General features: G+C 35.6%; 1 protein-coding gene across 1 annotated transcript; it reads right to left on the bottom strand.

Moving 5' to 3' along the window:
• Window positions 1-3,409: 3,409 nt before the first annotated feature.
• LOC145599482 (factor of DNA methylation 1-like) lies at window positions 3,410-7,728 on the bottom strand. Its single transcript, XM_081655855.1, has 6 exons — window positions 6,831-7,728; window positions 6,158-6,339; window positions 4,852-4,941; window positions 4,492-4,779; window positions 3,757-3,972; window positions 3,410-3,646 (listed from the first exon to the last, which is right to left on the bottom strand). Exons 1-6 carry the CDS (start codon window positions 7,726-7,728, stop codon window positions 3,410-3,412), a joined length of 1,911 nt encoding a protein of 636 aa, XP_081511981.1.
• Window positions 7,729-24,483: the final 16,755 nt, after the last annotated feature.

The following is a 24,483-nucleotide window of genomic DNA, read 5'->3' as shown; positions in this document are numbered from 1 at the left end:
GTAGGTAATTCATGGTTCATATCACAAAAAATTATTTTTATTTTGGTGATTCAAATGTTAGCATCATAATTTCTTAAAATAATTTTAGAATTATTTTCAACATAGAATATCCAATGCCTTAACACTCCATAAAACCCTAGAAATTAACAACATGCAAACATTATATTTAACAATTGATTTCACATAAAAAAAAATCAAATTATAACAAGTGGGTCTTACATAATTTCTACAAATGTGTCAGGAAAAACCAGTAATTGCATAATTTAACTATAACATGCAATCATAATAAGCAAAACCAACGTGAACAAAGAAGCAATTTTTAAACAAATGCTAGAAATTTTGAGATATTAACGAAATGAGCAAGCAATTTTACTGGTTTGTCGTCGTCTTCTTAGAGGAGTGAATAATTTCCAGAGGAGTAAAAAAAATCACTGTTTTTAGACTGGAATTTAGAGGGATTGTTGATGAATATTGAGCAAGTACGAAGTACTCCGTAATACTTTCACTGTTTTTTTTTAACGTTTTTCATTTCATGTTTCCAATGCGTAACCTCATTTTAAAATTTTAACGGCGTTTGGTAAACAATATGATCCATTCATTATATCTTGTCAAAAAAAAAAAAATATCTACAAAGCAAATATAATTTTTGGAAATTTTAATTCAACGTAAAAAAAATCAAATTCAAAAAATCATAAAATTAAAAAAGAAATTACATGAATGGAACTAAAAATTTGGATAAATAAAAAAAAAATTGTTGATAATACTTATACCAAAAATAAAGAAATAAACTTTATAATTTGAACAAAAATAGTCAATGATGAACTGCATAATCATTAAAACATTATAGTAGTCATATTTTCGCCAATCATTATAAGATTTTCAAAACACATGGTATTAAATATCAAGTTTCATGTTTCAAAAAAAAAAAAAAAAAAAATCAAGTTCCAATCTCTCATGAGTCATACCACTCTAGAACCAAATACCGCGTAAATAAAGTCGACATAGAGTGTAAGAATAGTGTAAAAGTCAAATTGTTGCAATTAAATACGAAGTATAAATTTTATTGCTTACGATTTCAAATGTTTTTCATGCTTTGACTTTTATTTGTGAGAAAATCACCGACTAAACAAGAAAGTCACCACTCCCTCCATGTATCAGTGCATGGCTTTTCAAAGGGCTCTCTACTCTATTCATTCCATTATTTTTCTATCAAACACTCTCTTCATCCCTCAATGTTTAAAAATGTGGTAATTATGTTGAATGAAGAGGATGAGAAATAAAGGAGTTGGTTTAAAAATTGCTTCTTTGTTCACGTTGGTTTTAAATTCAAGCTAGCATTTGGTTTAAAAATTTAACGTTGGTTTAAATTCAAGTTAGCATTTGGTTTAAAAATTGCCCCCTTAAATTTTTAAACCAAAATACACTGTTCTCCCTGAGTGTACTTGCAAGTTTCAAGCTACTTCGTGGTAAATTTAAGCACCTGCTAATCTGCTGCACAGAAAGCTACAAATTTACAAGTTCAAATGCTATTCTTTTCACAAAATGAAATGCTTACAATCTCTCTCCCAAAACCACTAAGTTACTAAAAAGAACTAAGTTATAATACCAAATTACGACTTTACTATAGTTGCTTGCCATCAAGGCTTCAAAAGAACCTATCCATCTGGTCATATACATCCAAAAAACCACCAGCTCATAAGAGTATATATACATTCTAATGTTCAGATCCTCATAAGTCAAATATTGTCTCCAAATCCTGTTCGTCATCAATCAGGTTGTCTCCTGCATAATTATATGAGTACTTGACAAATAAGTTTTATGGAGTATTTTGTACTTCAGAAGAAATTAGATAATGTGACAATACATGTTGGGATTTCAGAACGAGATGCATTCAGATATAAGAAAGTTAAAATGTGGCAAATATTATTCAAATGCTAAGAAAAAATGAACATGCAAATATTTAAAATGTAGCCAATATATTGATAACGAATTCTCCTAATGCTCCTGCTAGAACAAACTTTAACAAATACACTTAATGCACAGCATGTTATTTCATTCACATATTCCAGAGAGCATAGGGTGTTACACTTACACTGTCATGCTGAAATGCAAATGATACAAGTAGACTTTGAGGTACATGTATATGTATGATCTGTTTCATTACTACCAAGTAAAGGCCTGGGGTCCCAAGGTCCTCCTATGCTACGAATAAGTTCTTAGAAGGGTAGCATTACCCTTCCTCGGTTTCAAAGAAATTGTCTCTCTCGTCTCTCCTTTTCCAAGAAAGGGTTGACCCGTATCCGGGAGAGTGAATTCAAGAATCTATTATCACCCCCACAATACCCTTATTTTTAAAGTGTATCTAACAATACTCTTCCATCTAAGTCATCTAACATAACTACCATAAATGAACCTGATTCTATTCCCAAAGATGTGTATACCACTGTACCAGCCTTTCTCATCCCCGACATTTTTCCTTCTACTAGATGTCGCCAGTTCTACCATACTCATCAGGCATTTTTCTTATTGTATGCTACACTACTCCTCAATCCACTCTCACAAACGAACGCTTGTACAGTTGTACTCCTTGCTTAGTGTTACTCTCGCTACAGCTACCACCAGTCCACCACCTTTCTATTTAAGGGGAAAAAATTAAGGTCTTTATCCTGGAAAATATTGGTGCATTAGTCCATCGGAAACAGCTTCTCTTGCAGTATCCACATGCACTCTCTTATACCAGTGAATGAAATTGCATACATCTAGACTAAAATTCTCGAAACCTTACCTATGGAACGGATCCACTGGGTGGTTGATGTATTATTGTATTACTATATATATGTATGCAACGATGCAAACAACTCAAATCAACTCAAACCAAAGTTTGACCCCAAACTACTCAAGTCACATTGGGACAGACTGAAATCGTATTACTATGGACCGAAATCTGAGTATTAAGTAAAGGATCAAAAAATTTAAGAGAATAACAAGAATCATTATTGTAGCCACTAATAGGAAATACTGCAAAAGCACAACAGAAATGCAGACGAGAACAGACACAAGATCCAATCCCAGAAGAACTGTGCAAGAATGAATAAGTTGATACACAGGGTTATTTTACGAATGAGAACCAGCGTGGGACATCCTAAGACGAGATCACCATCATGAGAAACAGGTAAGAGAAATATTGCCAGAAAGACAAAAATCATTCAGCCTTTGAACTCTTTATAGGAAAATAGCTTAACAGAAGAATTTAACCAAAAATAAATAAAACAAAAACAGCAATCCTTCAATTTAAAACACACGAAGTGTCATGCAAGCTGCACAAAGGAAATGAAATGAAGCACCACCAAGTCACCAACAACAACCAGGTTAGGTTATCATACTTACACTCAAATTCCAGATAGCAACTTCACCTCTTGCGCTTCGAAGCCTTCAGAGCCTTCAGGTTCTTAAAGACATAACTTACAACTTCCTTTACAGTAGCCTTTCGACCTTCCTTAAAATTCCAGAGCTCATTGACCGGATATCTTCCGCTCGGATTGTATTCATTGATCTCAAGTAGGGCAGCTACAACTGTTTTATAGACTTCAGCACCCCACTCCTCCTTGAGCCTTTTCAGATTTCTATCTTGCTCGTCAATTACTTCCTGCATCACTAATCCAATTTCAGGTTCAAGAATGGCAAGTACAATGACAAGATGGAGAATTTGGACCTGGAATAGTGGAATATTTAATTTGAACAAGAAGTACATTTTACCTTAGCCTTTCCATCAATATCAGTAATTTTAAATGGATGCCATGCTGGATCTGACAATTTTTTCTGCCACAACGTGCTTTCCTCACTTGCCTTTATTTGGAATTCATCTCCCGTGAATCTCTTCTTGCACTCCATTACAAAGGCCTTCGGATCAATTTCCCCCATTCTTTTAACCCCAATGTTAGTACGATTACTTTGCAGAATGCCCGACAGACCCTGAACCACAAACAAGTAAAGGCACAATGAATGCACGTAGTAGCAATAAAATTATAGATGACATTATCTCTAATGACTGATAATACCAGCAAATTAAGCATTAAACAATCAGCACAACAAGAATTATAATCTCAGATAAAAAAATTAAGGGAGTCAAACTGAGAATTCAAATAGAAAAACAAACAATAGAACAACTTTTCACTTTATCAGCTCTAAATGATGATATGATGATTACAATTTATAGTTTATGGTCTCTCCATCCCACAGTTATGTTCTGATAAATGAGCAAATAATTACCCTTGGGTGCACCTACCTCAATGTACAACCGAGTGTATATAAAAGGTTGAGATCAAGAATATTATAGAAATATCAGATTTATTATCATAGGGGTATGGACCTCCTTAGAAATGTAGCAATACTTTGTATCAATGTTTAAGCTAGACCAAATGAAAAGAAGACAATCACCATGGAACTAAGAGTATCAATATCTTGCAAAAATAGAATGTTGCAAGGACATACTGCGATTAATTCTGCCCGAGCTGGCTGTAGTTCGTCATTGCTCCGCCGTTGTTTAACCATAAGTACTTGATTCATTTCCTCCAAACTGTTCATGTCTTCAATCTTTTTGTTCAGTTCTTCAGTCATCATCTTCAACTTCTTCTGCACAGCAGCATCATCATCATTTCCCAGATGCTTTGTGATTTCTAGCTTTCCTTTTAGCTCCTCGATCTCCAACTGCAACTTCTGCTTAGCATCCATCTCCTTTTCTAGCTGAAGAACCTTCTTCAAGGCCTCTTCTTGCTCCCTCTGCATTTTCAAATTTTAATCAGTGAGCTAAATAATTTGAGCATACTTGATGCACATAAAATGTACAATCACCTTTTGTTCTTCAACAAGCCTCAATACATTTTCATCTGCTTTCTGCTGCTCCATGGAAGCCATGTATAATGACTGGTTTCTTTCATCATTCTGGAAAACCATCAGATAACAAGTGTTGACTTTCACCAAAATTAGAGATCAAGATGCATCATAACATTGAAACTGCAAGACATTTTATCAACCAAATTAAGTATTTACATTTATTGTTCCACAAAATTAATTTTATGGCACACTTACAGTTGCCTAGAAATAATTATCTCTTTCTTAAGTTGACCTTACCTCATGGACTGTTTCTTACCATTAACGTGGAGAACTAGTGGAGAACTAGTTTCTGGTAATTAGTATCCTCTTTTACAACATTGAACCAACAAAGTGGAATCAATGGCCTAATCCAGCTAAAGGTTACAACTAGGCTTATGATTGTAAACCATGTTGCCGTTGCTTTCTTCCATATGCATCACAACATCATCACTTCAAATAATGTGAACCATTATAAGCACCAATGACACGGAAACTGCCAGAGTTCAAGAAGGAAAGGATAGCAACTTAGCCAGCTAGTCAGCCACAAGCTCACAGAAGGAGCAGAAGATGGTGGCAAATTATTCACCAACCTCACCAATAGAATTGTAGAGTGGAAAATTCAATTTGACCAGAGGCAGAACAAAATCACCTACAATACATTATACTTACAGCTTGCTGCAATCTTGGATTAACTGAACTAACAAGTGGTTTCCACTCAGCAATACAAATGTATTCCAGTAATGACTGAACACATTAGATAAGGATATATGTAGTCATATATATACTTATATCCAATCTGTGTGTCTGTCTTGCCAGCTTTTTGGGTGACAGTTCTTAGATTTATGGCTGAAGTACATACTAGACATGGATGTAAGTCATGTAGCCAGTAAGTAAAACAGATCATAAACAAAAGAAAGCCATGACTTTGACTCTCTGATCCTGGGCTCCTGGCTAACTGTCAACATGCTAGAGGTTGATTCATGCCGAGTCAGTGGCAGAGCCCGCATGGGCACTTAGATCAACCAAGACAAAGACTGTCCAAAAACATTTTCTTTTCTTTAATGCTTGCAAAGCTGGAAAAAAAAAATTTAAATCCATTCCAACTTTCAAAAGAGTTACTCCGACAGGATATATACTGGACCTTTATTAAATAAAATCCAAAACATGCCATATATATGTATCAATAGCTTCAATATCGCAACAATCTATAAAGAAGAAACAACTACAATGTCTCCTTATATACAACCTGCAGAATCATCTTAATTTTAACGAATTAGAAAGTCACCTGCTGCTTCTCCTTCTCAAGTTTCTGCCGCTCGCGCACAGTTATAACCTCACACTTGCTTAACTCCCTGGTACGCCGATCAAGTTCTTTTCTCTTAGCATCCAATTCGTGCATCATCTTCTCACGCTCTTGTAATATCCTTCCAACATGATCTCTTGCCATTTGCTGCATCTTCTGATGTTCTGTTGAAAGGATGAGCAAACCCGTCAGATAAAGGGATAGTTATATGAATCATTAGAAAAGACTTATAAGCCTTCCAATTTACACTATGTGCCCTCTCTCTCATGGTGCCGCCTGGGAGCAGGAGCAGAGTTCAGCAGACAGTCCTTGGAAATTACAAATGCACTCAACTAATAGAGAAAAGCACAGAAGATTTCATCTTGCCATATGTAGACATATTAAGGACCTATATGATTAATGCAGGAGTATAGACTTTAGTCATTGCCAGTTATTCTCTTAGCGCTGGCACTCTGCAACAAGCATTTCTGCCGGTAGGATTAGTTGATATGAAGGGTCCCTAGCAGAGTAAACTAATTTTCTATGCATACTATCAGAATGAAAATAGTTCACCATGTAAATTGTAAAAAAATAAAATCCAACATAAAAAAAAAAGTTACACTATTCCTAACTAATGAAGCAGTGACAGCAACACATGTTATCCATAGAAACTGACCTGTATAAAATGTTTGCAGCAGCTCTTCTTTTTCTTCAAGCATCCGACTCAAGGACATAGCTTTCTCGTTGACCATGGATTCCATTTCAACCATACTCTGATTTTGCATATCAATCTCGTTGGCCAAGTTGACAATTGTTTCACAAGCCTGTTTACCCTGTTGAAAAATATCTGAAAGTGCCTTGAGCTCCGAGTTGTTGCGAAGATATTCTCCTATCTGCCCCTCTGAATGGTAATCATCTGCACAGGCACACCATCCATAGATATTAGAACCAAGACTTCCTTTGTTGGCAATCCACTCCTCCTTGCTATGACGAAAAGCTTGAAAGGACTTTTCAAAATCCAGCAAATTCTTGTAGCCAGCCATTTCTTTCCCAAACTGCACAATTGCATTTGCAGTTTGTTCTTGTTCATTGTTAAAAACTTCAACTCCCAACGGCCTGTACTTCGAAAAGAACTTCACCAAGGATCCACTATCAGCCAATTGCTTCCCAGTCTTTGCATCTTCCATAATGTTGACGACAATGCCCATCCATGGCCAGCAGAAAATCTCCTTTTCCTTTGGCTCGTTAGGTTGTGGTTCGGCCTCAGCTGGTTGGCTAATTTGAATTGGTTTAAAGCCTAGGTCTACTTCCAAAAACTTTGCCAATGCAAGATGGGTGGCCTTCTGTTTGGCACTCCGGTGGGCAGCACCTTTAGCAACACCCGAGGCATGCTGGTGTAGGTCTTTAAGGGCATATTCTTGCTTTTTCTTTCCAGCACAAAATGGGCACCTGAGGTTACCTCTTAAGCTCCATACTTTGTAATTCCCGGTTTTCAAGGCTTGGTATGGTTTCTCAGCATACTCCTCAATCTCAGAATCACTGATGCCAGACTCTTCATCTGAGCTGTACTCCATCAAGAACCTTAAGAAGTAGAAAAACAAATGTCACAACTCATGGGAAAGAAGAATGAACTTATCAATCAACTTGTTGAGCACTTGAGCATTGGTTGTACCAGTAGCACCATGATGGTCAAGAACTTGCAAATAAATCTTCTTTGGATAACAGGACTAAATGTACTTTGAATTCATAATTGTTATTTCATAATTCTTAAAAACTAAGAAAATTTTCATGACTGTCTAATACTCTAATCCGTATTTTTTGAATCTGAGCACCAAAACAATTCCTTGCTAACACTCCAATGTTCATCCTCCAGGTAATACAATAATCCAAATAAAAGTCATATGCAACCAAGTGTGTCATTACTCATTCAAAATTCATGTAATTATTATAATCTCATTCTAAGAATGGATGGCAGATCTAAATCACAAATGAGTATTATTGTGTCCTTAAGGTGGAAGTTTTTACCATGTTACACTCATCCTGATGATGTTCTTTTCATTTTGTGGCCAAGAAGATAATGTACATACGATTGTTCTCCTTTTCCAAAAGAAATGTACAATGATACTTCGTAATGGTTTGTTTACACCATACACCTCTATAAATATGTGTACATGTCACATCTTCAGCTATAGGCATAACTATACAAAGCATATATTATTCATATTCCGTCCATCCTTATTAAGCACGTCGCAATGTCAACAATATGTCAATATGTATCAAATATACGTCTTCTCTAGTAAACATGACACATTTCTATTTTGTTGTCCCAATAATTAGTACACTTGTGGCATAGTAAGAAACTAAAAACATAAAGATGGCCACCAAAAAAACAATACAAAAATGGGCAACTCTAATTAAGAAAAGGGGGGGTGAAGTTTTCCCCACAAAAAAACATCTGAATCTTATGCTAGAATTTCCTTTATTATATTTGCTTCTAGATTCTACATTTATTATTCTATTATCCCATATTTAATAAATATTCAAATCTGAAACTGGAATTTTTTTAATGCACATTTCAAGGATAAACAAATGTTCCATACTTCCCTACCATGCAAAGCCGCAATATTATAGGTTGCCCAGGCAACATTATTTTTTTTCAGAGGTACGGATAAACCCCGCCCCGCCAAACCGGAACCTCACACACGTCAACCCGCCCAAGTTGGTAACATTATTTTTAATTGTTCCGAATTTCCGATCCATTTAACAACAAACAATACACTATTACATGCAACAAAAATCATCATTTCAAAAACAAATATTTAAAAAATAAAAATAAAAAAAACAAACAAACCCAGATTTTGCAGATGTTAATCACGTCATACATTCATATACTGTACTATTACAGAAATCAAAGCACAAACCAGGCTCAAAAAACAACAAAAAATGATTAAAGTTGAAAATTTTCTCGCTTAAGAATACCAACGTAAAATGCACAAAGAAAAAGTCAAGCAACAAAATAAATAGTTATAATCTTTCATAACTTCAGCAATTATAAGCTATAGTTCAATAATCCGCCTTAAAAGAGCAGTAACTATACCGAAAATTGGATTAACGATAGTGTGAAGCTAAACCCTAGACTATGAAATTGATATTCGATGATTGAAAATAAAAAAGGAAAAAAAAAATTATACCTTGGAAGTTGTTTCAATGGAGGAAAAACTCGGAAGCTGCTTTAATGGAGTATTCAGTACGCTACAGTGGAGCAGTGAGGGAGAGTGAGTGTGCAAATAAAGAAAGAAGATTGTGACACGCATATAGTGGCAAGATTGGCAACCGTCAGATCTAAATAATATCAATGGTCAACATTCATTCTCATTTAAGTTTTGTCCTAATATTCCTACTCCCTCTGTCTCATTATATCGAGTATAGATTAGTAGTGTCTGTTACTCGTTTTTATTTTTACTAGGTTAGGTCCCGTGCCATGCACAATAATTTTCAATAACTATTCTATAATTAACATACTATGTTTAATTATTAAAAATAAAGGTGTCAGGTTATTACTTCGTGAAATGAATGTTAGGTATGTATATTATTTCATTCTTGTTGACCAAATGAATATCTTAGCAATATGTAATCCATTTGTAAATAGTGTTTCAAAAAAAAAAACTGTAAATAGATTTCGTTTTTAAACACTCTTAGGGTCTGTTCTCTTACGTTGAAATTCAGTTCAGTTCAGTTCAGTTGAGTTCAGTTCAGTTCAATTCAGTTCAGTTCAGTTCAGTTCAGCTCCTAATTTCCTTCTCTTATAAAATATTCATTTCAGTTCAGTTCAGCTGAGTTCAGTTCAGTTCAGCTGAGTTCAGTTCAGTTCAGTTCAGTTCAGCTGAGTTCAGTTCAGTTCAGTCAATGAGAAAAGACCCTTATTCATCTCTCTTACATAGTATTTATTTTTCCTCAACAATCAACCAACTTAAAATATTTTTTATATCTTTCTTGGCAAGCTATAGTTAAATAGAAAAAATTGTTACAAAAAAAATCATTGTTGTAATAAAGGTTTTAAAAAAAATAATAAAAAGTAGCACACATCATTATTATAAATGTCACAAATTATGTCAAGAATTTGAATTATTTTACTTTACTTAAATTTATGGTATTAATATATATTATGGATCTTTTTTAACTTTTATTTATGTATATGATTTGTTTCCTAAATAGATTTTTTTTAAAAAAAAAATAAAATAAAATAAAATAAAATAAAATTGAAAGACACACCAAAAAATGACATGTGTCATTTTTGGTGTGTCTTTTAGTATATAGTTATTGATTACTCCCTCCGTCCCCGAAAGAACGACTCATTTGGTTGATTACGCGAGTATTAAGAAAGTTAATTAAAAAGAAGTACGAGTATATTGAAAAGATAAATTTACAAGGATTTGTGAAAAAATAGAGAGAGAAAGTAATAAAGTTACATGGAAAATCAAATTTTTATATGGGGAAGCTAATTTTGCACAAATGTTGTTGCAAATTGGTGGGTGTTTTAGTGCAAATGAGTCATTCTTTTTTGGGACTAAAATTAGGCCAAATAGGTCGTTCTTTGGATGTAGTAGCATTTAAACATACTTGCATTTTTTTAGTCCCTCTAATCCTAAATAATTGACACGGTTAAACTTGACAAGTTTGACCTTAATATGAAATATTACTCATAGTAAAATTAGTAAATATCATAGTTAACATTAATAAATTTATAGAGAAAAAATCTAGGTGTGTCAATTATTATGCAAAAGGATGAAGTACTCCGTAATATGGAACATAAGAAATTACGGTACTGTATTTTATACGAGAAAGGTAACAATGATAAACAATGATATTTAATAAAGTTTTAGAGATACGGCGTATTTAGGCTATATTTATTTCACATTATTTAAAGACCTTAATTAATACTTATATCAAATTAGGAAAACAAGTTCATGTCATACTTTTTTTTTATGTGCAACTTTTAATTGATAAACTAGTTTTTGAGCCCGGGCGGTGCCCCATGTTATTACATAGGGTTGATCATTAATATACTCAACTTTTTTGTAATTAAATTTATTGTTCATATTAAATTGTCATTTGTTACATATTAATATCTTGTATTAAAAAAAATACATAAAAAATAACTTAGTTTGGTAGTAAAACACTTATTTTAAATTTAGAGGTTGCGTATTCAAATCTTGTGGAGAGCATTTTTTTATTGAAAGTGCATGTTATGATGTAATGATTAGTTTACGTGACACGTTGACGTTCTTAGGAACACCTTTTGCATGACATGACGTAATGATTAGTTGAGTTGGTGACGTGGCGTAATGAGGGGAGTTTGCGTGACACGTGAACGTTCTTATAAACGCCTTAAAATATATTAGTATAGATATTTTTAATGCAAACAATGATGAAAATTATTACAATTAATAGCATACACGGGCATACGGCGTAAGTACATACAAATCTAATAAGACAACAACATTTGATAGATTTATACTTCTAACATACAAGTTAAAGTTTGTTCAAATCAGACTGTAATACCCCATATTTTTAAGCCTATTTAATTAATTTTAATCATATTTATTACATTTAAAATATGTTCTAATTTGGGTTTAATTAATTTTCCTTATGAAAAAGTTATTTTCTTAAAAGATTTTCACCTTTATTTATTCAAATCTCATACTTAATTATATTATACACCTTATTTTAAGGTGCTTTTCTTAAGAGACCCCCCAAAAAAAGGTAGTTTTGATTTAATATTTTATGTCCCTCGTCTAGGGTTTGTATGTCCCTCGTCTAGGGTTTTGTCACTGCTTCTTGATTTCTTGATTCCTAGTTTTCTTAACGCTTTTTCTCTCTATCAATTGTCGTGATTCCTAATTTTCTTGTCGTTGTGTGCTATTTCCCTATTTTTTCTTCCATGGAAGAGTGTCTGCTGAACGAGTTCGAGAAGTTCTGTTTAACAGAGGACGAAGTGAAGGTTATTGGTGGAGGGATCGAAGAGGATGAAGAGGAGGGTAACCAAACTCGGATTTCTTTATCCTTGATTGGGAAATTATGGACTACAAAAACCTTTAATGTTGAGGCAATGAAACGAACATTGACGAATGTATGGAGATTACATGACAGAGTAGTTATTAAAACCGTGGATACAAATCTGTTTGCTTTTCAATTCATGTGCGAGGAGGATAAGGAGACAATAATTGAGGGCTGTCCATGGTTTTTTGATGACAAATTACTTGTTCTGAAGGATGTTGCTGGTAACGAACAACCTTCTGAAATTGATTTTAAGCAATCGCCTATGTGGGTTGGATTGTTTGACGTCCCTTTCAATAAACGAAATGCGAGAGTGATGAAGGAGGTTGGAGACTACCTTGGTGGATTCATTGAATTGGACGAGTCAGATCCTTTGGGTTGGGGGGAGTTTATGCGCATTAAGGTTGCAGTTGATATTGAGAAACCCCTAAGAAGAGGTCTGTTCTTGGCAACCGGGAATTCTTCTTCGAAATGGGTCACCATGAAATATGAACGTCTTGCGGAGTTTTGTTTCTTTTGTGGACGTTTGGACCATACTGAAAATGGATGCAAATTCAAAGATGAGGCTTCGGAAGACAACAAAGATATTGTATATCACTATGGTCCTTGGCTTAGGTCTTCTCCAAAGAAAATTTCTCGGCAGTCCTTGGCAGATTTTGAGAAGGAGAAGAAGGTTAAGGAGGGTGTGCTATCCTCCCGTAGAACTAGAAAGCCGAGTTATCATGACTCTAGCTCTATTAAGATGGGGCCTCCTGGAGCAGCTCGTAAATTGTCTTTTTTTTCGCCTCTCTCAAAATCTATGGCTACTACTCCTCAAGCCAGAGAAGCTGTTCTTGTACGGGTTTTAGATGAAGCAAATTCCAGAGAAGTTCTTCGTTTGAAGCAGGTAGTAGAGGGTAATTTCTCTCAAACTATGGGTGGGGGATTAATGCAAAGGGAGAGTCGAGAGCAGCCCATTTTTGACAGTGAAGTGGCAGATATGGAGCATGATCTTATTCCAGAGACAAGTCCTTTGGCGAAAGGAAAAAGGAGAGTTAAGAGGAAGGGGCTAGACAACACTAATGAGGTTCCTTCACCTGCAGGGACTGCTCAAAAAAGAACTCTTGATGTTTTGCTTAGAGATGATGAAGTGATTGATGACCCACAGCAGAAAAAACAAAAGCTTGATTGTGGTACAAATGCCGGAGACAGGGTAAATCGAGTAGAGGGAGTTGGGAGACACCAACCCCTCGAACAAAAATGAAACTATTGTGCTGGAACTGCCGGGGAGCTGGCAACCCCCGGACAGCACGTGCTCTCCGCTATTGGAGCCGCACTTTGAGCCCCGATATCGTTTTTCTATCTGAGACGATGATTGGTAGTAGAAGGTCAGAAAATTTGAAACAAAAATTTGGTTTCACTATGGCAGTAGGAGTAGATAGTAGGGGAAAATCTGGTGGTTTATGTGTTTATTGGAGGGAGGGAGTTAATTTTTCTATGGTATCTTTCTCGGATCACCATATATGTGGGGATGTGACTGAAGTTGGTGGTAGAAAGTGGAGGTTTGTGGGTATTTATGGGTGGGCTGACAAAACTCTCAAGGAGAATACTTGGAAGCTTATTCGTGAGGTTTACATTGACTCTCCGTACCCTATAGTTTTTGGAGGTGACTTTAATGAGATTGTTAGTAGGGATGAGAAGTCGGGAGGTGTGATTAGAGAGCAAAGAGCTATGGATGCTTTCTGAGGGATACTTGATGCTTGTAGCCTCAGAGATTTGGGGCACGATGGGTCTTGGGTGACTTGGGAAAGAGGAACTACTCCGGAAACTCTTGTGCGGGAGAGACTAGATCGCTTTGTGGCTTGTGATAGTTGGATTACTTGGTTTAAAGAGGCACATGTACATCATTTGACAAAATACAAGTCTGACCATGTTGCAATTTTACTACACACTGAAGCTCGGGTAAAAACAAAAAAACCAGGCCGAAAGCGCAGATTCCACTTTGAGACTTGCTGGATGCTCAAGGAAGGTATTGAAGATGTCATCAAAGAAGCGTGGGCCAGCTCTAGACATTTGAATATGCCTCAAAAGCTTGATACAGTAGCTGCCAAACTCACTTCATGGAGTAGAGACACGTTTGATAATCTGGGTCAAAAAATAGCGGATGTAGAGTGGGCTCTCAAATCTTCTCAAAATCTTGGAGGAGCTACTCCGAATTTTTCTGAATGTAAGCGGCTCGAGGGTATCTTGGATGATCTTCACGAGAAAAATGAAGCATATTGGTATCTTCGTTCAAGAGTGTCCGAGATTAAAGATGGGGACCGAAATACAAAGTATTTTCACCACAAAGCCTCTCATCGAAAGAAAAGAAACTACATCAAGGGTCTAACTAATTCTGAAGGTGTTTGGAGGGAAGAGACAAAGCAGGTGGAAAAAATCATTCTGAGTTATTATAGCTCCTTATTTGCGGCAGGGGATTTCAATGAACAGTTGGTGGAAGAAGTCCTTTCAAGTGTGCCGAGTTTAGTCTCGGAAGGTATGAATACTTCTCTTTGTCGTCCTTATTCAAAAGATGAAATTTTCACAGCTCTGTCTCAAATGAGTCCTTGTAAAGCTCCAGGGCCGGATGGGTTACATGCTATATTTTACCAAAAATACTGGCATATTGTGGGTGATGATGTGACAAATTTTGTGAACAATATTATTTCTGGTAGAGTTTCTCTTGATCATGTTAATAGGACAAATGTGGCTCTTATTCCGAAAGTGAAAGATCCTACTTGTATATCCCAATTTAGACCTATTGCTCTCTGTAATGTTCTATATAAGTTGGCCTCGAAATCTGTTGCAAATCGTCTTAAACCTCTCCTTCAAGGGATTGTGACAGAAAATCAGAGTGCTTTTGTCCCGAAGAGACTAATTACAGACAATGCTCTGATTGCTCTTGAGCTTTTTCATACTATGAAGAAGAGATCAACTAGTCGTCATGGATCTATTGCTATGAAGCTAGATATGAGCAAAGCTTACGATAGGGTGGAATGGGAGTTTCTCCGGAGGCTATTGACTAAATTGGGCTTTGCTGGAGCCTGGGTTGATACTATTATGATATTTGTATCTACTGTCCAATATTCTTTCATCGTAAACGGAGAGCCCTCGGATACTTTAATTCCTACGAGAGGTCTTCATCAAGGTGATCCTATCTCACCTTACCTTTTTATCCTGGTTGCTGACGTGCTTTCTAGAATGTTACAGTTGGCTTCGGAGAGGAAGTAGATTCATGGTGCTCGGGCTAGTAGGAATGGTCCCGAAATTACTCACTTGTTTTTTGCAGATGACAGTCTACTCTTTACGAGAGCTACCCGACAGGAATGTTCAATCATTGTTGATATACTCGACAAATATGAAGCAACTTTCGGGCAAAAAATTAATATGGAGAAGTCGGAGGTGTCATTTAGTAAAGGTGTCAATTTCTCTTCGAGAGTTACCCTTAGCTCGATCCTTGGTATGGAGATGGTTGATGACCATGTGAAATATCTCGGTTTGCCAACTGTTGTAGGAAGATCAAAGAAAGCCGTTTTTGCTTTTGTGAAGGACCGAATATGGAAGAAGATTCAGGGATTGGAAGAGAAGCTTCTATCAAGAGCCGGAAAAGAGGTGCTATTGAAATCAGTTATCCAAGCGATCCCAACCTATCTTATGGGAGTTTATAAGTTCCCGTCAACTCTCATTCAAGAAATTCATGCTGCTATGGCCCGGTTTTGGTGGGGGTCTAATGTAAGGGAGAGAAAGATTCACTGGAAAAGCTGGGATTTATTGTGTCAACCAAAGCGGCTTGGAGGAATGGGTTTTAGGGACTTGAGAGTTTTCAACGACGCTCTCTTGGGAAAGCAAATCTGGAGGCTAGCCACTAATGATCAATCTCTGCTTGGTCGAGTTTTCAAGGCAAAATACTATCCCAACAGTAGTGTCTTGGATGCTGCTCTTGGGCCGTGTTCCAGTTATGCGTGGCGAAGCTTGTGGGGTTCGAAGGCTCTTGTTCTTGAAGGAATGTTATGGAGAGTTGGAGATGGTCGAAAGATAAAGATTGTGGGTGATCCATGGCTCCTGGACGATGTTGGCAGGTTTGTTACCAGTGAGGTGACTTCGACTGAGGATATCTATGTGTCTGATTTGATTAATGCAGCAGAGAACAATTGGGATATGAGTAAGCTAGACAAACTGTTTAACGAGCGTGATAAACACCTTATTCTTGCAATTCCCATTAGTGTTAGGCAGCCTGAAAACTCTCTAATTTGGGCGTGGTCTAAGGATGGGAATTATGAAGTGAAGTCTGCTTATATCCTCGGTCAGTCATATGAGCTAGAGCATTTTGAACAATTTTGGGATGTAATCTGGAAGACGAATGTAACTCCAAAGGTTCGTCATTTTCTTTGGAAGTGTTGTTCTAATTCTCTCCCCACTCGTGGTGTGCTTGAGCAGCGTCATTTGATTGATAATCCTTTATGCCCCTGGTGTAATGTGGAAAAAGAGTCTATCATACATGCTACCATAACTTGTCCAAATGCTCATACATTTTGGGTGCGAAGTGGCTGTGCTGATGCTCTTAATTTTGGGGCAGCAGGTACTTTTGGTGAAATATTCTTTAATTGGTTCAAAAATCTCAGTAAGGAGGTCTTTCAAAGGTGCTTGTTTCTTACCTGGTTGCTGTGGTCCAGACGAAATAAGCTAATTTTTGAGAGTACAAGTGAAGATGATAGTGTTATTTTGGCTCGACATAGCATATACGTAGCTGATTTCAACTTGTACACTGAGAAGATTTATGGGAAAGGCACCCAATCCCAACCCCTTTGCAGGACGATGTGGTCTCCTCCCTCTATTGGTGCTGTAAAAATCAACGTTGATGCTTCAACTAAGGATGAAGGATGGATAGGCATGGGTGCTGTTGGCCGTGATAACACCGGCAAGGTGCTATTTGCTGCTGTCAAGCGTGTCCAAGCAAGATGGGATCCTCTTGCTGCTGAAGGAAGAGCTGCTCTATTCGGTCTTCAAAAGGCAAAGGAGTTCGGGTTTATGGATGTGATAATTGAGTCAGATTCTGAAATTCTAATCTCAAGGCTCAAGAAAAGCTCTCTGCATCTCTCTGTTCTGGATAGTATTGTTGATGATATTATGTTCTCTAGTTCTCTTTTTTCTTCCATTTGTTGGTCTTTTGTTAAACGTGATGGGAATTTTGTTGCCCACCACTTAGCTAGGTTAGTGCCTACAGGTCGTGAACAATGTTGGGTAAACTACGTCCCAAGCGAGGTTTCGTCGTATGTACTTGTTGACAATCTTACTTTAATATAATAATGCACTAACCGTCTTTAAAAAAAAAAGGTGCTTTTCTTAAGATATTTTATTTATTTATAAATATTTTCTAAACTCTTGTGATTTCAAAGTGATTTATTAAGCAAATTATATTTTTTGCTAAACTTTATTTATAAAGTTATTATTTCAAGACTTTAAAATGATCAAAACTTCTATGAGTCCAAACTATTTTCTAAATCATGACCATAGTTATTGGGCCATTAACTTACTATCATTTTCCTCTAGCCCATAAGAATGTTTTGAAGTCCATTTTTCACTTACAAAGTATGACCCAAATCAGATTTTTGTACCCACAAAAATAAAAAGAAAAGAAAATAAAAACCCACCCCATCTTCCCCAATCAACAACATCAACGTATGATACGCCATAACCATGGAAGCTTCTTCCAATTTACCTCCCCAAATGCTACCTCCCTTAGACTATTAATTTAATGGTAAAAATATTTTCTTACACTTGGAGTTCATCCACTCCATCACCATTATCAAGTTCTTCTCTACCATTAGATGCACCACCCAAGTCAACCAATCACCATTAAAGCTTAATCTGATTTCTTCACCCCTTTCCACCTATAAATAGAGCAAGAAACCAAGCTAATTTCATTTCAATTGCAAGAATACCCACAAAATTTCAGCAATTAAACCCAATTAAGAAACCCCAAAAATTTCCCCTTTCTCTCTCCTCCGCGCCTCCTTGGTCGCGCCCCACCACCTCCAGGCCGCGCGCCCTAGCCGCCGCCACTAGCCCTGGCCGACCCCTGCTGCCCAGCCACGGTTGAGCCACCACTAGGCACCCACCTCTTTCCTCCTCTATTTCTTTCGTCCCCCTCCAAACCAAAGACCAAAGTTTGGTTTTGGTATTCTGTAAAAACCAAATAGCAACAATACAATATATCCTTGAAACCCACTAATATTAATTTATTCTAATGATATTTGACCCATTAAGAGTAAGTAAGCCCAATCCTTATGCTTACATTATATTACTTTTATTGGTTAAATTTATGCACTTTCACATTTATTATTATTATTATTATTATTATTATTATTATTATTATTATTATTATTATTATTATTATTATTATCTAACAATGATAAAGTTTAAAGATTAGTTTACAAAAACAAGTATTAATTTTATAAAAGGGTTAAAGCAATTATTCATGCACAATTAGTTTGAGTCAATATTTTATATTGTTTGTTCAAAGAGTATTGATTAGGCTTATTGGTTTATTGAAGGGAAGTGTCAATTTTGATGTTAGAGGTTTCATATGGTTGTATGAAAGATCAAGGTACGTATTCGTGGCTAGATCTTTAACTATGTGATTTTATTCATAAATGTGTTTTATGTTTTGAATGATGAACTATGTTTGAATGTTTACCAATGATTTATGAATGTTTATAAAATAAATCGTGTAAGCTTGTTTTAATAAAAACGATTGTTTGATATTTAAATGCTTTATAAGCTTGGTTGTAAACTTACTTGGTTTACTAAATTGTTTAAAAAGGAAATGTTATTATTTTAATCATCCCATACATGGGAATTGGAAGATTGATTTATCAAAGGTGTTTATTGGATTTTCTTGACTCCCACTATGTGGAGATAAATGATAAGACTATGAGCTTTGTATGATCTAGTCTTTCCTCGAGTATAGACTATGTAAATGAGTTACTAGCTTGAGGGGTGTGCACACTTAGGTTGGGAAAATTGTTTATGAAATGGTTGATTATCCAACCTTTATTGGAAAGTACTTTAGAGAATTATAAATTTTGGATGTTTTCCAAAATATGAAATCTTGTCTATGGAAAGTTTGAATAACCATGTTTTCATGAGAATTATATATTTCGAAAGAAAATGTTAATCAACTAAATTAATTTACATATTTAGCACTTATATGTACTTAGCATTTTGCTAACGCGTATTTCTCTTTTGTTTTGGCTTAGCCCTACTTATCATTTATGATGAGTAGATAGGTGATGGCGACGAGTCAACGTGAGCTAAATGTTGCATCGGGGACGAAGGGCAAAATCACTTGGTCTAGATTCACTGTTATGAATTAGTATGAGTATCATGAAGATTTATGTTTCAAAAACTATTTCTATTTTCAATTAATTAATGAAAGCTAAGATGTATTTCTTCCGTTGCAAGTCTCTGTTTTTAAAAGCCTTACGTTATCACGTGGCGGTAATGCTCCTAAACTACTCTCTTAATTATATTAGTATCATTATTATTGGAGAGTAATTTGGGGGTGTTACACAGACACTCAGATCAAATAAGCAAAAATAAAAGGTGAACTAATTAACATTAAGGAAAATTTGTAATTATTAAGTCAACCTTTTGGCCGTCCGCTTTTATTACGTCAACCTTTTGATTATTTTTAAACACGTCAACCTTGTACTACTAGTAACTTATATAACGTTTATTTACTGATTACCTATTAAACCCTTCACATTTTTTGAACTTATGAGATAGAAAATCTGACTTGGCATTGTAACCCCTAAAAAAATTAAAAATTATCATTTAATAATGCCAACTCATCAAGACTATACTCCAATTTTAATGAAAAAAAGACCTAGTACTATTATACTCCAAATTTCCAAATTCACGATCCTCCTTTTCACCATGTTCCTTTCATCATCATACTACTACTCCATTAAACACAATACTATTCAATTCTTCCTTTAATTTTCCTTCATTCCTTTAATCACCTTATATTCATCTTTTATCTTTAAACTCCATTAAAACGCACTCCATATTCCAGGTGGTGCATGCCGTAGAAGACGTTTCGAGCATAATTGGCAAAATTTAAGGTTAGTTTGCAAAATTAAATCTCCTAATTTGTGCGTTTAATGTGTAATTGGTGTAGTTGATGGAATTTATGGTGATTGCTTGATTAAATTGCAAAAATTGGGAATTATCTAGGGATTTTTAAAATTGGGGGAAAATTGGGAATTAGGGATTATGACTATGCGATTGTAATTAGTGATGTGAAATTAAAGGGAATTCAACTAAGTAATTTTAATTGTGTGTTCATTTTTATTTAATCAATCTAATATTGAATCATATAAATATCAATTTAGGTGAAAATGGTGGACCAATTTTTTGATACTGTGACATTAAGATTTTGGCATGGTGGTCAGTTTAAAGTGATAGATAATGGGCAATTGGTGTATTTTGGAGGAGATAGTAAAACATTTGACCTCGATCCTGATGAGATGAGTTATTTTGATGTGGTTGACTTGGCTAAGAAGTGTGGTGGTTACAACAATGTTGATGAAATTTTATACTTAATGCCTGGGTTGAAATTGGAAGATGGGTTAAGGAAAATTTTTAGTGACACCGAAGTTGTGGAAATGGCAAAATTAGCTGTGAAATTCAAGGTTGTAAATGTGTATGTTGTGCATTTATTTGTGGACTTGAATATGGCCTCCAATCATACAGAAAACGGTCCCCCCAAACCACAACCATCTAAAGCATCTTCTTCTACCTCAAAATTAAAAAAATTAACACCAAAAAGGGGCCCACTTGATGCTGTAAAGAGGACTTCCCCCCCAAAAAATATTCCAGGCCAACAAAAAAATAGTGTGGAAACATCTGTCGATAAATGCCAAAAGCTACCCTCCACATGCTCTAAAAAAATACAACATCCACCTTTATCTACTTCTACTAAACCTAGTCTCACATCAGAAGCTCAAAATCCTACATATTCAACTTTTTCCAAATCAACCCTTCATCAAGTAGATACTTCAATTGATGATTATGATTGGACAGATCATAGGCCAGACAGTCCATTAGGTTGGGATGCTCTGGTTAGTGATATAAGTGAGAGCACTAACTCAGATGTGCCTTATGAACCAGATGAAGATTTTGTTGGAAGTGATGAAGAGGATTTCTATGAATATGATGTAGATGAAGAGAATGAAGGGATTTATGGGGGTTTAGAGGAAGTAGAAGAGCAGTTTGTTGATGGCATACTTGATAATGAGAGTGATAATAGTGATGATGAGTACAGGGATGTTGTAAATAAAGTAAAGGTGGTGAACTCTAAACTAGTTGATGTTGCTTTGCAACTCCAGAAGGAGGCAGCTGAATGTAAGCTTAGTTCACAAAATAATGAACAAGAAGATTAAGGGAATGAGGTTGCAAGTGAAGTTGATGGTGAAGGTAATGACTCCGAGTACTTTGATAGTGAGGATGACATACATACTCCACCAGAGAGTGATAATGAGGACAGATCTGAAAGAAGATCAAGAAGGGGGATGTTAGTAAATTCCGAAACTGACTTCAAGGGGTTTAAGTGGAAGGTGGGGTTAAGGTTTCCTAATAGGGAAGCATTTAAAGAGGTTGTGGCTAAGTTTGCTATAGTGAATGACAGGAATTTATTTATAAGGATCAGCTCTACGAAAAGGAGACAAGAATTAGGTTATAAGTGTGTGCCTAACTGTCCATTTTATCTTTATGGTTCTTGGCATTCTCATAAAGCTAGTTTCATAGGGAGGGTTGTGAGGGATAAACATACCTGTAACAGAGATATGAAAAAGAATAGACAACATAAGTCTACATGGGTGGCCAAGCAATTGTTAGAGGTGTTTAAGGCTAGGCCACACTGGCCTGCAAAGGAGATAGTGGAGACAATAAAGAGAGCTTATGCAGTGTTGGTGACCAGAGATTTTGCATACAAGGTCAAATATGCGGCTCACAAGTTGTTGCATGGATCCATGAGAGATCATTATAGTAAGATTGGGAGGTATAGAGAGGCATTGCAGTTGGCTAGTCCTGGATATGTGTTAGAGATTGTGTATGGTGGAAATAAACAAACTGATCCCCCTGTGTTCCAGAGATTTTTCACATGTTTCGAGGGTCTTAAGAAAGGGTGGAAGGATGGGAACCAGCACTAAGAAAGCTAAGGGAAGGCCTAAGAAGAGCACTACATCATCTTTGAGTCAAGTTGCATCCACATGTACACCTCAGGCACAACCAGAGCACTTCACCACTACCGCACACCCCGCTCAGATTGGTAGAGGTGGGAGAATGATTTTAGGTGGCCAAGGATCAAAGGGGAGAGGAACTGGAAGGGGAAGAGCTACAACTAAACGAGGTGAAGGTCAGACTCAAGCTTTTCAAAGCAAAGGAAGGGGTAAAGGAAAGGGAAGGGGTCGAGGTCGAGGCTCCACTCAGGTATGATATCTTCATCATATGTAAGTTATTTTTATAGTTCAGATCACCATCTAATAACAACGTAATTTGTTCATTTTCAGGTCATTCCAAGTGGAGTTGGTGTGTTTATTACAGAAGATGGAACTCCCATGACCAATGTAAGCTTCTTCTCATTAATTCTATACACACTATGCTCTAGTTTGTTCTAACTTCATTTGACATATCTGTTTTTTTTCCTCTTTTTTTTGGTTTTTATTTGCAGGCAAGTGGTAGAAGAGGCTCCGGAAGGGTTCTGACTAGTCAATCAAGTCAAGTTTGATCAAGATGCTTCTGTTATTGAATTTATCTATGTACTAGACTAATTTAAGTTATTTGATGGACTTGAGTATGTAATACACTTTTTTTTTGAAACATAGTATGTAATACACTTAAGAGATGTATTTAAGAGTATGCTTCTGACCCTTGCTTTGTGAGAAATCATAGTTTTAGATTATTATTAATATATTATATACAATGAAGCTTAACGAGAGATTGAATGAAAAAAAGAAAAAAAAAAGGTCCAAGGTAGGATTGAAGAAGGCACATATGTGCCACATTAAGGCTCAAAATTATTCTTTGTTAGGTTCAGGTACACAGATGCGTTCATTGTATTAAAGAAAAAAAAAAACAAAAAAAACGTCTTTCGTCTTTTTTTTTTTAAAAAAAAAAAAAATTCAGATGTAAAAAAAAAAATGATGTTACAAGGTTAACGTATTAAAAAAAAATAATCAGAAGGATGGCGTAATAAAAGCAAAGAATCAAAAGATTGACTTATTATTTACATAATTTTCATTTTTGGAAAATTACATCAGCATTTTTACCTCCACCTAATACTCCAAGTAAGCAATTAACCCGTTTTTGCAGGTCATTTTCTATTTTACGTAATATAAGTTAATAGTAGTACAAGGTTGACGTGTTTAAAAATAATCAAAAGGTTGACGTAATAAAAGCGGACGGTCAAAAGGTTGACTTAATAATTACAAATTTTCCTAACATTAACATATCTTAAGTATACGAAATATGTTTAAGGGGGTTGTTTAGTTGGATCATTAGGAATGTGTCTATAAATAAGTTAAAATCCATTTCATCGATTTATTTTATTTTATTGTTTGGTTGAACTTTTTAATTATGGAATCTCATACCCAATAAATTCAAACTCTACCCTACACCCCTAGACGTCGTAGTAGTCCATATCCACCTCTCTCCCTAAGATTCACAATTCATTCCGTTAATGAAGTATAGAATCCATTCAAAAATAAAACCAAATAACTTAGACTGAAGTATATGATTTGGAATTCATGCATACATACCTCCGTAGTATGAAATTCATTCTATACCAAATCCATTCACATTCAATGAACCAAACACCTCTAAATGTATTGTGACATATATTGATAGTATAACAACAATGCACATTGCTCAATAAACTAGAATACCCAAAAAAAAAAAAAAAGGAATAGATGGCCATATTATGGGATGGATGAATTATTACACTTCTTTTGTCCCTTAATATTTCGTCTTATTATGAATTTCTCACATGAGTCAAGGAATTTGGTATTACATAATTAAAAATTAAACATTCATCAATAATGGTTTTCTCATGAAATTTTTCATTCAATATGAACATGGTATTTAGGATAATGTATGTACAAAAAAAAAAAAACATATGATTAACACGTTTAAGACTAATACAAAAAAAGGAACTAAGACTAGAAGCTGTATTAGTTGCTAAATGATGAGCC

The sequence above is a fragment of the Chenopodium album genome, chromosome 20 (genome assembly GCF_948465745.1).
Source record: "Chenopodium album chromosome 20, dcCheAlbu1.1, whole genome shotgun sequence".
In the NCBI taxonomy this organism is placed as follows: domain Eukaryota; kingdom Viridiplantae; phylum Streptophyta; class Magnoliopsida; order Caryophyllales; family Amaranthaceae; genus Chenopodium; species Chenopodium album.
This window is presented reverse-complemented; position numbering and strand designations above follow the sequence as displayed.

What these genes read in the sequence shown, in the direction of transcription:
- LOC145599482 (XM_081655855.1), bottom strand. Translation starts at nt 7,728, where the DNA reads ATGGAGTACAGCTCAGATGAAGAGTCTGGCATCAGTGATTCTGAGATT. An exon ending in GCTGCAAACATTTTATACAG is followed by an intron (nt 6,340 to 6,830) that starts GTCAGTTTCTAT and finishes TCCTTTCAACAG; the next exon opens with AACATCAGAAGATGCAGCAA. An exon ending in ATATTGATGGAAAGGCTAAG is followed by an intron (nt 3,647 to 3,756) that starts GTAAAATGTACT and finishes TTAGTGATGCAG; the next exon opens with GAAGTAATTGACGAGCAAGA.